The sequence below is a fragment of the Oncorhynchus mykiss genome, chromosome 6, assembly GCF_057628025.1.
Source record: "Oncorhynchus mykiss isolate SJ-2025 chromosome 6, ASM5762802v1, whole genome shotgun sequence".
In the NCBI taxonomy this organism is placed as follows: Eukaryota; Metazoa; Chordata; class Actinopteri; order Salmoniformes; family Salmonidae; genus Oncorhynchus; species Oncorhynchus mykiss.
The window spans coordinates 71,997,191-72,013,432 of NC_143027.1; the positions used below are offsets into that span (position 1 = coordinate 71,997,191).

General features: G+C 41.1%; 2 protein-coding genes across 4 annotated transcripts in view; one reads left to right on the top strand and one right to left on the bottom strand.

Moving 5' to 3' along the window:
• The window catches only part of LOC110526517 (growth arrest-specific protein 2-like), a 22,922-nt gene extending 20,236 nt beyond the window's left edge, over window positions 1-2,686 (top strand). The window contains exon 8 of one of the 3 annotated variants that reach the window (XM_036980893.2): window positions 779-2,670. In XM_036980893.2, coding sequence (XP_036836788.2) covers window positions 779-991 — 213 coding nt within the window. In that variant the 3' untranslated portion in view covers window positions 992-2,670. Of the gene's footprint in view, window positions 1-778 lie in introns of all 3 variants that reach the window. The other 2 variants (XM_090238781.1, XM_090238780.1) reach the window with 2 other exon arrangements.
• LOC110526518 (transmembrane protein 178B) lies at window positions 2,581-11,633 on the bottom strand. Its single transcript, XM_021607557.3, has 4 exons — window positions 10,924-11,633; window positions 7,017-7,130; window positions 6,360-6,497; window positions 2,581-5,989 (listed from the first exon to the last, which is right to left on the bottom strand). The coding sequence occupies exons 1-4, from the start codon at window positions 11,324-11,326 to the stop codon at window positions 5,742-5,744; spliced, it is 903 nt and encodes a 300-aa protein (XP_021463232.1). The 5' UTR covers window positions 11,327-11,633; the 3' UTR covers window positions 2,581-5,741.
• Window positions 11,634-16,242: the final 4,609 nt, after the last annotated feature.

Sequence of the window (16,242 nt, forward strand, 5' to 3'; positions counted from 1 at the left end):
ATCTAGACGTCTGTGTGGAGCTACAGCTTTGTAAAGAGACAGCGATCTCTATTTTGCTGCTTTCATTTTCTTACAATCCGACTGTATTATTTGAGAGCTGTTGCCATGGTAGCGTCAGGTTTGTACCAGACCAGAGGGTGATGTGTAGAGGAAGGTGTCTATGCAGTATGTTGTCAGAGGGCTTGATTTAAAGAGTTATCTCAGAGTGTTTGCCTGCTATCGCAGGTGTTCTAAGTGTAACTATGTACATGGTGACTTCACAACAACGTACTATTTATGAATGCTGTGTGCGTGCCTCCGTGCCCGTGCGTGCCCGTGTGTGCCCGTGCATGCATGTCTGTGGATTAGTCCACTGCATGTGCTCAGCTGGCGTCATGAGGCAGTGTTTCATTTGGCTTAATGAGATTTTGACAAATCTGTCTCCTTCTATGGATCAGAGATCATTTGACTTTCATGAGGGCTGTTACACAGGCAGAAGGAACTGGTCAATATTTGATTAGAAGGGTATCTTCTCTTCTCTTCTTCTCGGGGGTCATACAAAGAGCAGTTTCAGTCTGGGGAGTGGATCTTAACATTTTCCAAGGTTACTATGCCTTGGCCTACTTGAAATCAGACATAGGTGAAGGGGGATTCAAAACCAAGCTAGGTACTGAGCAACAAACAAGTACTTTTGTTGTGATATGGTTGAATTGGTTAAGTTGCTCAAATGGAATAGCAGTCATGGGTTTTATTGTACCTGCTGTTTCTGACTATCCCCTCCATCTTGTTCTTCCTGCAGATGCTGAATGAGCGTCATGTGATGGTGCGCATCGGGGGAGGCTGGGAGACCTTGGGATGTTACCTGCTGAAGCATGACCCCTGCCGGAGTCCACCGGTCACCCCGGTCAGGACCTGTTGGGCCAAAGGCAAGTCCCCCAACATGAAGGACCTCTTACCACTGTCACCAGACAGCTACATGGTGGTGGGGGCACACTCCCGTGCCAAGAAATAAAACATGAATCTGTTCAACCATAACAGATAACTGACACCACAACCTAGCAATGAAGCTTCCTGGTTATGCTGAGCATATGATGTTTTTTTCTGGGGATTTATTTGAATGAAAGCTATTGCCTAGTGACCAGAGGTGTGTGTGTGTGTGTGTGTGTGTAGATTTATCTTTGGTGAAGTTGGGTTTAGTGGCTCACATGTATGTAGAATGGTATATTTTATCATCTAAAGGAATTCAACAAAATACCTGGTATGGTGTTAATTTGGGGCAGCAGGTAGCCTAGTGGTTAGAGCGTTCGGACAGTAACCGTAAAGTTGCTAGATCAAATCCCTGAGCTGACAAGCTAAAAATCTGTCGTTCTGCCTGAACAAGGCAGTTATTAATAACCCATTGTTTCTAGGCCGTCATTGTAAATAAGAATTTGTTCTTAACTGACTTGCCTAGTAAAATAAAAAAATAAAAAAAGATTATTTTGAAAAAGTGATCTTACCTGTAAAAATCGATCCTTTAGTCTTTAAAAGAGTTGATTCAGAATGGCTAGTATAGCTGAGAGGTAATGGCATTTAGAATTGTATTTTACTACATTGGATGAGGGCTCATCTGAAGACTGTCCAGTCATTTCTCTATAAGAATTGGTTTATTGTATTATAAAATATTTTTGTTAGAACCCTGAGAGAAGACGATATAGGGATCAGTTATGAAAGGTTTATTTTTCATTATTTTATGTATATTCTGGAATGTACTCTGATTGAATATCATGTAATGACATCACATGGGCATGAAAAAGGGCAAAAATGTGAACTATCAATGTATCTGTAGTCAGATGTTCGATGGTTAGCTATTACCTTGCAGCCTTGACTTTTTCTGTTGCTGGAATTAACACGACTGAGGACACAGCCAGAAAATACACAACTCTCCTCTAGGTGGCACTGTGTCATAAGCAATAGATGGTACAAGTAACACTTAGCCCAGGGTTTCTTAGCCTCTATGGCTGAATTTAGACATGCAGCACAATTAGGATATTTTTTTTGACCAATCAAATCAGCCTTATTAAGATGATCTAATTTGAAAAGACCTGTGATTGGTCAAAAGACCTATTGGTGGAAAAGAAGATCAGAATTGGGCTGCCTGTCTAAATGCAGCCTAATATTATTACAGGGAATTCATCCACTGAGGTCCACTTAAAGTAAGTCTAGCATTTGGACTAAATCAGTGTCAGCTCACTAACTGACAGATGTCGGCAACATCCATGTGATTGTTTTTAAAACCTCATAAATGCTGTATTAAGTTTGGAGAATGAATATGTGCTACATACTGATGAAAGACAAACTGAGATGGATGATGGTTGTTTTTTTTTATTGTCAAATCATGGCATTCATGTAATTCCTCTGAAAAATGTGCCACATGTCCAACCAAAACTTTACTGCAGTGGTTGCAAGAACCATAATAGCCTATTTGATTATACTCTCTATGAGTGTGAAATTGTGTACATGTAAGCCCAAATGGGCAGTATACGGGAAGAGGTTTACCTAAGCTCAGTGTTTTTCTGTTGTGACATAAGATGACAAAATACATGAAATATACAGACACAGTTGACTTATTAATTACATTTTATTTCAGTAAAATAAATTAGATTAAAAAATGGACACAAGTTTGAATACATTAAAAGAAATGAAACATAATGATCTCATGCGAGACTATAATGTCTTTTAATCGTCTTTCTCCATCCTCGTGGATTGAACCAGTATAAATGACGTGTAGAAAATCATAGCAGTGCTACTTAAAGAGGTGCCACTTGAAATTGTGGCATTTGTACAGTGTCCCACATTGCTCACACTGAACACTTTCCAGTTCCTCATGAAACACTAGAAGTCCCAATAAGAGAACTACTTTGCTGTCACTTTTGCATACAAGTTGTATATTGTGCTTACCCCTTCTCTCATTATTTTTTACGTGGCCATTTGACCACTTTTTCAGAAATCTTGCTCTGCTACCCAGATTTTTCTCTATCAACCGGATTAGCAACAAAACCTTTATCATGATTCAAACAACGCAATTGCAATACATGTACTGTTTATTGTAGCAATTATCCATGCATTCAATACCATTGGCCAATTTAGAGATCTAAGGGACAAAACCTGTACATGTGTGTTAATATAAACTGGAGGAGAAGACTGTGGATGAACTCAGAATGGCAGCAGAACACCACCAATATCCACAACTCTTTTACAAGTCTGAGGTGGTGCTACATGTAGTAACAATGTTGGGATGTTTCACTTTGTAGTCACTTTGAGGCAATGTTTTTATCTACAGTCAAACACTAATTCACTGGAAAGGTTATAGCTCATCACCTCACCTCATAACACTGCTGAAAAAGTGTCACAATGAGTGTGCTTTTTTAAAATATAGGTAACAAAACGGTGTTCCTTGAGTACTCTGTACTCACAAAATACATAAATTCCATCTTACCTGTAATTCCATCTTAATTCATGTATAGTGCTAGCCTCCGAAGCCTGTCTGAACCCAGACCTGCCAAAAACAACATGGCCTGAGTTTCATCCCAGACCCTTTATGTAATACACAAGTGTGCTTGTATCATTATTACACCTCTCAAGTCCTGCAAGAACTGGGTACTTACAGAGTACATTAATCAAATGTTACCCAAATGAGGGCCTTTTGACCTCTCCTGATCTCTATGAATTGCAAAGGGGACTCAGAAAACTGCAATGGGCCAGTATGACAGCCTGTTGCCTGGGGCAAAAGTGGCACTGAAATTAGAAATGGTGAGCTCCCTCAATTCATTCAGCAGGAAAGTGGTCGACTCAATAGGGATCCTTCATACTGAAGTGATGCAGATGATGCTTTAACAGGACATCATGTTGTCTGCTTACAAGATGCCACATTATTGGTCTTGTCTCCAAGAGACCTGAGCTGATTCCTAGTTTCCCCTACTGAGGAAGAATACAGAGAACAGCTATGTGCAAGAGCAGACACCCCTGCATCAAACGTGAGGAGAGAAGGATTGGTAGACAGGAAAAAACAACATACCAGTGGTGTTACTGATGTAAACATGATATTGAGTATGACTTTTTACAGCCCTACTGCTCTCTCAATGTAAATCTCAACATTACCCATTTTCACTTACAGAAGAATATTAACAAAAAATGTTGTGTTGAATAAGACATGGATTCAATGATACACTTTAACAGAAGCTTTGGGAATCTATGCTGTGCAAATACCTGCATTTTGCAGCAGTTCACACAAAACAAATCACTCAATGGATTGATACTTGCTACAATGTGTTGTGCTATGTGAAAGGTTTTTGTGACAGAATACATTAAATGCAAGTTCAACACTGGTGTCTGCCATTCAATTCCTGCCAAATCCAAGACGGCAGGTATTGTCACTTATAACTGTAAATTACCGTCTGTCATTGTTTCTAAGTTTGAATGTGTTACCAGAAGGTTACATTTTTATTCATTGAACCCCGTCCTTCAACATACAATATTTACTGATCCTTAAAGGTCCAATGCAGACGTTTTTATTTCAATATCAAATCATTTATGGGTAATAATCAAGTACCTTACTGTGATTGTTTTCAATTAAAACATCTTCTCAGCAAAGAGCAATTTCTCAAGCAAGAATTTTGCTAGGACTGTCTGGGAATGGTCTGAGTGGGGAGGGGAAAACTGATCAAACAGCTCTTACACTAACATGGCATTATCAGCATTTCACAGTATTATTCCAACCTCATAGTGTGGAAATATATATAAAACACAGACAAATCACATGTTTGACTGCACTGGACCTTTAACTGCCTCTGCTACTCTCAAACAGTACTTAATGTGCCTTGCAATCACTCTTATTCTTCTAATCATGAAGCATACAATTTATTCCAGCAAACAACATCACTGAAGACCCAAATTTCCATTGTTACCTCGAAACAAACAGAAACATTTTTTCTTATTCAAGAGTTACTTTATACAAACAATGACCTGAATCTACGTAGAGATGCATTTGTACGTACTGAATCATAGAAGCGTTGAAAGATTTGCTCTTCAAAATTGTATCTTGCTGTTCCACCCCTGCCATTTCCAGTTTGTGCTCTTGGTCCTCTGCTGCAAGAAGCAGGTTTTAGGCTTAAACTGTAAAGTCCTTTCTAGGGATAATGCTTGACATCAGTCAGCTGATTCAAAACAATGGACAGTTTATGCCAGCATAATTTTTTGTTGCGAACAATAACAAACACAGTACAGACCACCCGACTAAAAGAGGAATGATGACAGGATGCTCTGCCACATGTTCTTGTTTGTTGGTTTGTTCCATTTAGAGATGCTTGTTGTTTCTTTCTAAGCTCTTGGACTGTGTTCTGTGTTGTGTGTGTTAAAAGAGAGCACCATTTTAAGACAATTCCTCTTGGGAAAAACAAACAGACAAACAGTCGCCTTTAGGCTTCCATAGAGTTATTAGTCAAACGTTTAACAACAAAAAGGTCTTGCCATGTCCCAAAGTATTCTGGGGGCCATTGCTCTGTGTGTCTTAGATGTACAGTAAATAGTACAGTTTGGTGTGGTTTGTCTTTGCTCTATTCTCCCATGTACAATTTCTCTGGTACACTTATGATTCAGACGGATGACGGGTGGTATGGACAGGGAAGGGGGATGAGGTGAGATGGTGGTTGGACAAAAACGTTGGACGAAGTTGGATGGGTGTTGCTTATTTGTGCGCGCCGTGGGCCAGTCACACAGTCCCATCACACGGTTCCATTCTCCTGCCTGGGCTTGTGAACGGTTGTACGGGAGGGGGTGCTTAGGGATGGGGCCAGGGTGCACAGGAAACCAGCCAGCAGAGTGAGGCCTAAGCCCCCCCAGGCACAGAACATGGACCAGCCGTAGCCATGGCTAATATCCTCTGGGAGGCCATACATGTAGCGTGGGTAACGCGACAGCTCAAAGTTGATGCCCGCCACACACGTACACAGAGAGATGATACAACACGTTCCTGAGGGAGGACAAGGAGACAAACGGAAATGTATGGGATTCACAGCAACTTCAATGAACTATATACAGTATTATGTAATTCCTATGTTGGTAGACCTAGTGGGTCAGCCAGACAATAAATGGTAACATCTTCACATTCCATGTCATGAGTTTCTTGTACATCTTATTATATAAACCTATATGTGTTCACACGTATAGCTCTCTCTCACACACAAGCGCATATACCCACAACTACTGTAGTCTACACAATGCATCAAACAAAGACATCTCCAATTACTCAAGCAAACAGCAAAATGACACACACGCACGCACGCACGCACACACACACACACACACACACACACCAAACAGAGAGAGGAGCCAGCTCTTACCTCCCATGAGAAAGAGTAGTCCAGCTACATACTGCATTAGGTCATGCTGCTGACAGCAGCCCAACACTCCGATAATCCAGCCAAACAGGATGATAGACACGGCCATGCCCACAAAGCCAGCCGTCATCCTGCGTAGATCTGCACCAACAGACACACACCTCCATCATTTTAGTGGACAAAGAACAGTGGAGATCAGAGCAGGAGGCCCAGTGGGATCTATAACATGCACATCACAGAAATGCAATGTCTGCACAATCATATTCACGGCATATGATACACTGAAATATTCCTGACACAAATAGAGCCATACACCCTTACAAATCCCTGTCACTTCCTTCATGGAAACATGTCATCTTCCTTATCTTTTTGAAGGATATCAGAACTAGAGAGGGCGACTGGGAGGGGTGAACAGTGATAACAAGAAGATGAAATTGCTCTCAATGGCCGCCACTTTAAATGTATTTGATCCTGAGATAACAGTTAGAGAGAAAGAGAACTAGAGAGATAGACAGAGAGAGAGAAAATGATTGAACCCAGGGAGAGTCCAGACATACTGTACAGCCAGTAAGAAAGAAAGAAAGACAGACAGACAGACAGACAGACAGACAGACAGACAGACAGACAGACAGACAGACAGACAGACAGGCTCAGACTTACGGAGTGCATGCCACTCATCCTGACGGATGGTCTTGGTGATGTTGATGGGTAAATTGCGCGGAAGGATGGAGGAAGAGTAGTGATACTTGACTGGGATGCACCGCTGAATCAATCCTGAAGAAAAGAGTTTGTGATTATGATAGAAACACAGTCTTGATAAGACCTTGATAAAACAGGCTGCTTTGCAGACTATAAACTCAACCACACTGAATATAGTGACTCAGCTAAACATGTAGACACTATAGTAGTTCTAAAAGAGGAAAATTGTTTTGAGTCCTTTGTGTCACTGTGAATGATGTCATCATGCAATATCCTCAGTGTGCCTCAACGTGAGAGACAGCTAGCTGTGATTCAGAGCAGAAACAGCATCCGGCATCATTCATGTAGATCAGCCTCTAATTATCTCTCAGTGCGAGGTGGGTATCCAGACCAATTATAACAACAGGAAGAGACGAGTCTTGCATTACTGTTTCATCATATCACTGCGATGAGATAGACCACCTATGTATGCTCAAATGACATATGATTATTGCAAAGATCTTCACATATTCCTGGATGTTGTGTACTGTAATCATTGTGGTTGATTTACCAACAGTTACTTGTTAGATCAGGGAGAAGGGAGATTTATGCTGGAATATGTTTATGACGTGGTTTTGTAAGTGTGGAAGAAGACCCCTGTCATGAAGCCTAGTCAGTCACCATGAATGGAAAAGGCTATATGGTTCTGGCATAAACATGAGAAAGAATCAAAAAAGAAAAGATGAACTAGTGTGAATGTTCAAAAAAGGGTTTTTACAAGGATTTCATATTGAGTTCACTCAGTTCAGAGTACAGAAATACATAATTCATTGTTCTCATGTTCGTTGGGGAAGCACAATACATCCAGATGAGTGGTGAGACATTTATGTCCCATGACTACTTCTGCAAAATCTAACATTGTGTGAGTCTCAAGACTAAGAACAATGGATGGAGACCAATTTACTAAGCACTTGCTCAGTAGCAGATCTGACTACCTACTCGCTAATATTATTTGATACATTTTAGGTCAAAGGCAGCAAAAACAAGTAATCAAATGTGAGAACCCAATGTTGAGGCAGGGATATCACCAACACATTGTCATTGGCCTACCAAATGTGATAGAGTTGTCAAAAGTCACAGTGTGAAGCTCCACTCTTAGAACACCTGAACTTCAGCTGCAAACATTCAACTACGTGGAAGTAAAGGAAGTAAAAAGTACTGTATGCAGGCTAAAACATGGAGCCAACAGTTCACAGCCTCATATGGAACTATAGCAGCCTGAGAGAGGAAATAGACATTTCTGCATTGGGGTCCATGTCCCAGTTACTGAGGAGAATCTATAGTATTGGCCAGATTAATCACTTTCAATGTGCTCTGGTCTCATAGTGTGGTGGTAGCCAGATCTGTCATTTGTTTTCATGCCATAGATGTAGCATTGAATCACAAACATATCTTCACTAACTTCACTATAGAGACACTTTGAGGTTTGAGTTGTGAGGTGTCTGCAGATGCAGACCAACTCATCATTCTGATAAACAAGGGAGCAGCTAGAGAGAATATCATGTTGTCCAGTGGGCCTATGTGTCTCAATACAATTCAACCTGAGGATGTAGTGGATTTTGTTGTCGAGTTATGATATGCTACAGATTACCTTATTCTATCAAAGAAAGCAGCTCACTTTCCCACAATTCTGACAACAGTAACTGTTTACCTCAGCATGAGGGTCGTTCCACCAATTCGGTGCCTTTTGAGAAGTGTAACTTTATGATATTTTTTTTTGCTTTCACCTAATTTTAACATTCTGTTATAAAGACCACATGTTCAACTGAATTTTTTTTCCATCTCAAGTTAGATTAAAAAAAAATGACTATAGTAAGTGCCAAATAAAGTAACAGGGTTGACCTTAACAGGGTTGAAGTCAGCCGTAAATCCACTTATGACATGGGGAATGGAAGATTGTTGTGTGAAACAGAATGACAATTAAATGCAAGCTTCACCCCCAAAAAAGACCTTGTAAAATATTTCTAGGGTGACGTGTTATGCTCGACCAGCTCAGTTTCCCACCACAAAACAGGCAAAAAAGAGAGAACCAACTCACCTGCTTTTACACTATGGTTTTACTATAGATGTGTTGGTTGATTAACAAAACCGATGCATGCGCAACTATGGGGCATACACAGACAGTGTTGGCTTAGATTGTTGACAGCATGTAAACTGTATTTCCTCTCCCATGTTTATTGAAAACAAATACATTTGCACAATGAGCACTTACTTGTTGTCTCTCAAATACATCGTTACAGTTGTTGGTTAGCTAGCTAGCAAATTTGAGCCATATTAGCATAGACATGACATCAGTCAAAACAAGACATGGTATCAAGAACAAGATACAACTAGTTGAAACGAGCCACATACGATTCCCCACATTGCAGTTTGTCATTGTTCTTAGTTGGCCATTCAGAATAACAACACATATTTTTCTGCCCCATTGAATCGAGAGCATCGTTTTCGTGAAGTTGTCAGCTAACCCATCTATTAGGTGTTCAGTGTTTCTTTAGAAAAATGAATAGTTTCCCCATATAAAAAAAAAGAGCTCAGTTCACGTAACAGGGTTGACCTTAAAATGAGGGACGGACGTAAATTAATCACTAATCACATTAAATAAATAAATAATAATCTTCAGAAATGACTTTTTCAAAGCAACAAAATAATTAGGGCTTTACAATGATGCTGAAAACTTGGATACGTTTTGGGGTTAAGTGGGTTCAAATCTTCCTAGAAGTCACTGAGGGTGCATAGAGTGACATGTCAAAATGCTGAATATTATTGGCACCACAGTCTTTATTCTTGTTACAAATGTAAATATTTATTGAATTCTCCATTTCATTTAATATAACAGGCTTTTAAAATTCAACATTGGTGCACAATTTCTACTTAAAATATCAAAGGGATGCAAAATGAACTTTGTTTTCTTGGAACAACCCATGAACATGTCCTCTAGGCCTACTCTGGACAGTTCGAATCTGATTGAATACATAAGGAAAAGATCCTGGTAAACAAACACGCTATAATGTGTGGGAAATTCTCCAAAATATTCAGTGTCCTGAATTTCCTTAAACGAAGGGACTGTGTTTATGCTAAAATTGATGCTGTTGTTCTCTCATTATTCGTCAGAATCTCAGAGTAGTCAGGCATGAACGCCTCATGGCATTGCACAGAAAGCTCTGCTGTTATGTATCGGACGAGGCCGTTCTGCGAGAGTTCCATGCACTGTGATTTTCTTTCCTGCAGCTCAAAATTCCCACGAACCAGGATGTTTATCAATAATTCAGTCGTTGGTCTTCTCTCGATCTCCCCCGTGGCAGTCGACGCATCACCCATAACACATTATCTACTATTTTAACGTAACAGATGCCAAATGCACTCATCAAAATTGAGCAGTCCAAATAGCACCTGAGACAAAAACCGTTTCGCTTTTACAAGGGAAGACCCCCCTTCCTCCGCCATAGCGTGCTGCTGCTAGGCGAACGGGCTGGGCGCAAAGCCTGAAAAGCAATTCAGCACCATGGACAGCGTTGTACACACAAAGCGTAAAAAATACGCAGGTTTCACGTCTTCGGCGTCACGTATACAACTGGCATTCCCATTTAGATTATTTACTGATGATTTATTTGCTACTGAAGTTTACAATGATGAACAAAAGCCCCTCTTGTAAAATATTATTATGGCAACGGCCCTACAGTGACAGTTACGAGCAACAGTTAATCCCATGCCCAGTGTATCAATAAAATCATGTTAAGCTTTGATCTGAGCATCATGCTTACACTCAGTGAGCTGCATCAGTACCACATCACACCAGGGCCTTGTAGGCTATTAGCTGTAGCATCCTTACCTTTATATATGAGATCCTCTGTCTCCAGGTCAAATCCATCTCGATGACACTTTCTCCAGAGCCCAGAGATGGTTGAATTGAACTGGCGACTGCAGTGGGACTCCATAGCTGACGCTGCGGCCAGAAAGTGCCGTTTTTCCCTAATAAGAGGCTGAGCTCCGGCATTTGGACTGTTATCTTTCCTTTCAATGCCCTTTGGGGGCATCTGGAGGGGGAGATTGCTATTTGAGATATATATGTACCCCGGGTCGTTTCTCTTGTTGGCGTAGTTTTTACACCTTTCTCGGTGTCTCCGCGCATCTGTCTCATACCAATAGTCGGTGCAGATTGCCATGGCTAGCAACCCCAACGCACAGAACGCTAAGAACAGCCCACTGCTGGTTAAAATTTTCATGGCGGCCATCTTCCCCACTCGATGGAGAGCCCAGACAGTCGCGAGAAGAATCCTCGGCTGCCGTGATGGTACCCCGTGTCAAAAATCACGACGGCGCTCACAGCCTCATGGAGCTCTTGACAGCAAACATGATGGACGCCCCGGTTCTCTTGGGCTAGATGCTGTCTATTGTTGTCCTGTGTCCCGGCAGATGTGATGATTTTTCCACCATCTGTTTTGGTACTGGAAAGAGGAAAGGTGGATGGATGGCGACCAATGCTGCGAGGAGTGGGTAGTGATGCAATGCACTCTCTCTCCTCTCGGGTTTCAGTAGGATGGGAAGAAACTAAGCACTGGCAATAGATCTCCAGCAGGTTGTTCAATAATGATAAGAATCATAATAATAATACAAGGGGTAAATATGTATGATTTATTACATTTGAATACATTGTGTTAATATACGAATTATATTATATGTATTATTAGTAGTATTATTGTTATTATTTGGGACATTGTGATCTGCTACAACTGTAAGGACCTGACACAGTTGTTTTACTATCATATTAAGTATATATTGGGCCATGTTTTATGTATCATGAAGAAACATGCACATGGACCACATGCTGGATCAAAACCTATTTGTAACCCAACTTATTTCATTTACAAGCCTTTTCTGTGCACAGTTGACAAACGCACTGAGACAGGTGCGAGCTGAAATTCAATTGAACCCACCAGAGCAATGATTGGTGACTTTGTTTACAGACTACCGCAATCCAGGTTTGATTGAATTGAGCCCACAGCCTTTCAATATAGTGAATGTTTCAATGTATAAAACAACATGTAGACACACTGACTAAGGGATTCCCAAGGCCTACATTAGTGCTCTCCAACCCTGTTCCTGGAGAGCTGTAGGTTTCCACTCCAACCCTAATCTAGCACACCTGATTCTAAGAATTAGCTGCTTGATAAACTAAACCAGGTTAGTCACAACTGGGATTGGAGTAAAAATCAACAGCAGGGTAGCTCTCCAGGAACAAGGTTGGAGACCCCTGGGCTACATGATAACAACATCAATGTTTAAGATGAATCAAACTGTATCCCTCATTTACTCAGGCTTAGCTGATCCAAAAAACTGCTAATGTACATCAAATAAACGTTTTACACAACTTTGGAGAGACATTCAATCAGTACTTCAGCACTGTTATGCTATATCCACTTAGGGATAGGTTTTATCATTTACAATACAACGCAATAAGGTTATAAAAATGTTAATAAAATGTTATTACTTGAATAATTACATTGTTAATAGAGTAATTACATTGTTTTTACACGAGTATAAGAGCAATTTAGTGTAAAGTGTCACCAATGAAGTTTTGGGGACATATTCCTATTCAAAATTGTACATATGGGTCTCAATTGTTCATCTGAGGTAAAGGGAGGCAATGACAGCAATGGAAATCGGCACTTTGTTAAATAGTGCCAATAGTGCAAGAATAGATGTCCTTGAAAGACTTTACATGCATTGCTCATGCATTCATTTTCTCTGGGTATACTATGTGCAATACGTGATCCCTTTAAATACAACAAGATATCTAACATTTACATTGAACAAATGATACATAAGTCTTGTTCGAAGTGTGCCAGACTTGAGTTTGGAGGTTTGCTGATCTTGAACTGGACTTGTCTTTCCTAGGACCTAGAGGGATCAAGATCTATCTATCTCCTGTTAGATATGTTGTGCAATGTTTCGATAGATGATCAGAGAGGCAATTTATGTTCGAGGTCAACGGTGTTAAGTTCATGGATTTTCTCGCTTTGCAGTATAGGTTGTCATTCAAGTCTTGTTTATACCTGGCACTAACATGTGTCCTTTGTCCTGGTCTTGTCCTCATTCTACACATGGAATTAAAATGTCTCTCATATCTGTCCACTGTGTCCGCATTGTGACTTGATGTCTTGGTCCCTCCCCAAATGTAACTTATTTGACAGACTTTCTTTCAAAATAGTGTTTGTTCATTTTAAGACACAAATACATGCCATAAGTAAATGGTGCCACATGTCAATGATTTTAGAAGGTCTGATACTGATGATTTAAAAATGGTTTCACTGTCCAGATCCATCTACATTTGTAAGATATCCAGATACTATGGGAGAATCTCAATTGCATCCTCTCTACTCGCCTCCTCCTCAAAACCCATTGGAGGATGTCAGAGGGGAGGGACCTCTGGCTTTCTCATCCAATGGGTTTTAAGAAGGCAAGGCGAAAGCATGTGAGGAGTATTCATTTGAGATTCTCCCAATGTTTGCCTGACTACCTCCGAAGGTGGTCAGGAAGATCTGATCACAACCAGATCACAGTGCGTCTTGTAATCGTCTACACCTGTCTGAAGATGTGGGCACAAATGGAATGTGGACAAGATCAGGAAAAATGGTGCATGTTAGAACCAGGTATGAACAGAGATTCAGTGTCTTAACTCACAGGAAGGCTCCCACAGACAGTAGGCTTCTCACAGGACTAAGGAAGGTAATCTGCAGGGGAGTCGTTATGGCAACTGGCTCTTATCAAGAGTGAACAAACAATCAATACCCCCCTCCTCTGGCTCCCATTACATTTTAAGCCAGGACTCTTTGCTGCAGAACATGTGCTTACAGAAAATGTCTGTTTAGTGTGGAATTTTGTTTTGATTACATAGCATGTTGATGCATAATCTCCATATTGCCAAAGCTTTGACTTACCATAACTTGTGAGCATGCAAATACCAAGGGTGAATACAGTGCCATTAGAAAGTATTCACACCCTTTGACTTTTTCCACATTTTGTTGTGTTACAGACTGAATTAAACACTTATTAAATTGAGGTTTTGTGTCACTGATGTACATACAATACCCCATAATGTGAAAGTGGAATAAAACATTTTAAAAAACATATTTACAAATTATTTAAAAATGAAAAGCTGAAATGTCTTGGGTCAATAACTATTCAACCATTTTACGGCAAGCCTAAATAAGTTCAGGAGTAAACATGTGCTTAACAAGTCAAATAAACTGCATGGACTCTGTGCAATAATGTGGGGGGGGGGGGGGGGGGGGGGGGGTGCAGACATTACATATCCCTTTGAGCATGATGCAGTTATTAACACTTAGAATGGTGTATCATTACATCCAGTCACTACAAAGATACAGGCACCCTTCCCAACTCAGTTGCCAAAGAGGAAGGAAACCATTCATGGATTTCACCATGGGGCTAATGGTGATTTTTTTAAAGTTTAATGACTGTGACAGGAGATAATGGAGGATGGATCAACAACGTTGTACTTTAGTTACTCCACAATATGGACATAAATGACAGTGAAAAGGAAGCCTATACAGAATAAAAAATATTCCAAAACATGCATCCTGTTTGCGACAAGGCACTAAAGTAATACTGAAAAATAACGTGGCAAAGAAATAAACTTTTTGTCCTGAATACAAAGCATTATGCTTGGGGCAAATCCAACACAACACAGTGTACCATTTCATATTCTCAAGCATGTTGGTGATTGCATCATGTTGTATGCTTGTCAACGGCAAGGAATAGGGAGTTTTTAGGGTAAAAAGAAATGGAATATGGTTAAGCACAGGCAAAATCCTAGAGGAAAACTTGGTTCCGTCAGCTTTCCAACAAACACTGGAAGACAAATTTCACCTTTCAGCAGGACAACTACCTTAAACAAGGACAAATATAAACTCAGCAAAAAAAGAAACGTCCCTTTTTTAGGACCCTGTCTTTCAAAGATAATTAGTACAAATCCAATTAACTTCACAGATCTTCATTGTAAAGGGTTTAAACACTGTTTTCCATGCTTGTTCAATGAACCATAAACAATTAATGAACATGCACCCATGGAAGGGTCATTAAGACACTAACAGCTTACAGAGGGTAGGCAATTAAGGTCACAGTTATGAAAACGTAGGACACTAAGAAGACCTTTCTACTGACTCTGAAAAACAAAAGAAACATGCCCAGGGTCCCTGCTCATCTGCGTGAATGTGCCTTAGGCATGCTGCAAGGAGGCATGAGGACTGCAGCTGTGGCCAGGGCAATAAATTACAATGTCCGTACTGTGAGACGCCTACGACAGCGCTACAGGGAGACAGGATGGACAGCTGATCATCCTCGCAATGGCAGACCACATGTAACAACACCTGGACAGGACCGGTACATCCAAACATCACACCTGCGGGACAGGTACAGGATGGCAACAACAACTGCCCGAGTTACTCCAGAAATGCACAATCCCTCCATCAGTGCCCAGACTGTCCGCAATAGGCTGAGAGAGGCTGGACTGAGGGCTTGTCGGGCCTGTTCTAAGGCAGGTCCTCACCAGACATCACCAGCAACAACGTCACCTACAGGCACAAACCCACCGTCGCTGGACCAGACAGGACTGGCAAAAAGTGCTCTTCACTGACGAGTCGTGGTTTTGTTTCACCAGGGGTGATGGTCGGATTTGCGTTTATCGTCAAAGGAATGAGCGTTACACATAGGCCTGTACTCTGGAGCGATTTGGATGTGGAGGGTCTGTCATGGTCTGGGGCGGTGTGTCACAGCATCATCGGACTGAGCTTGTTGTCATTGAAGGCAATCTCAACACTGTGTGTTACAGGGAAGACATCCTCATCCATCATGTGGTACCCTTCCTGCAGGACATGGCCCTTCAGCATGACAATGCCCCCAGCCACACTGCTCTTTCTGTGCATGATTTCCTGCAAGACAGGAATGTCCAGTGTTCTGCCATGGCCAACAAAGAGCCCAGATCTCAATCCCATTGAGCATGTCTGGGACCTGTTGGATTGGAGGGTGAGGGCTAGGGCCATTCCACCCAGAAATGTCCGGGAACTTGCAGGTGCCTTGGTGGAAGAGTAGGGTAACATCTCACAGCAAGAACTGGCAAATCTGGTGCAGT

Excerpts from the sequence above, each read along its gene's own strand:
- LOC110526518 (XM_021607557.3), bottom strand. The coding sequence starts at position 11,326 with ATGGCCGCCATGAAAATTTTAACCAGCAGTGGGCTGTTCTTAGCGTTC. Across the intron at positions 7,131-10,923 it reads AGAGGATCTCATATATAAAG|GATTGATTCAGCGGTGCATC; the intron begins GTAAGGATGCTA and ends TCTTTTCTTCAG. Across the intron at positions 5,990-6,359 it reads ACTACTCTTTCTCATGGGAG|GAACGTGTTGTATCATCTCT; the intron begins GTAAGAGCTGGC and ends GTCCTCCCTCAG.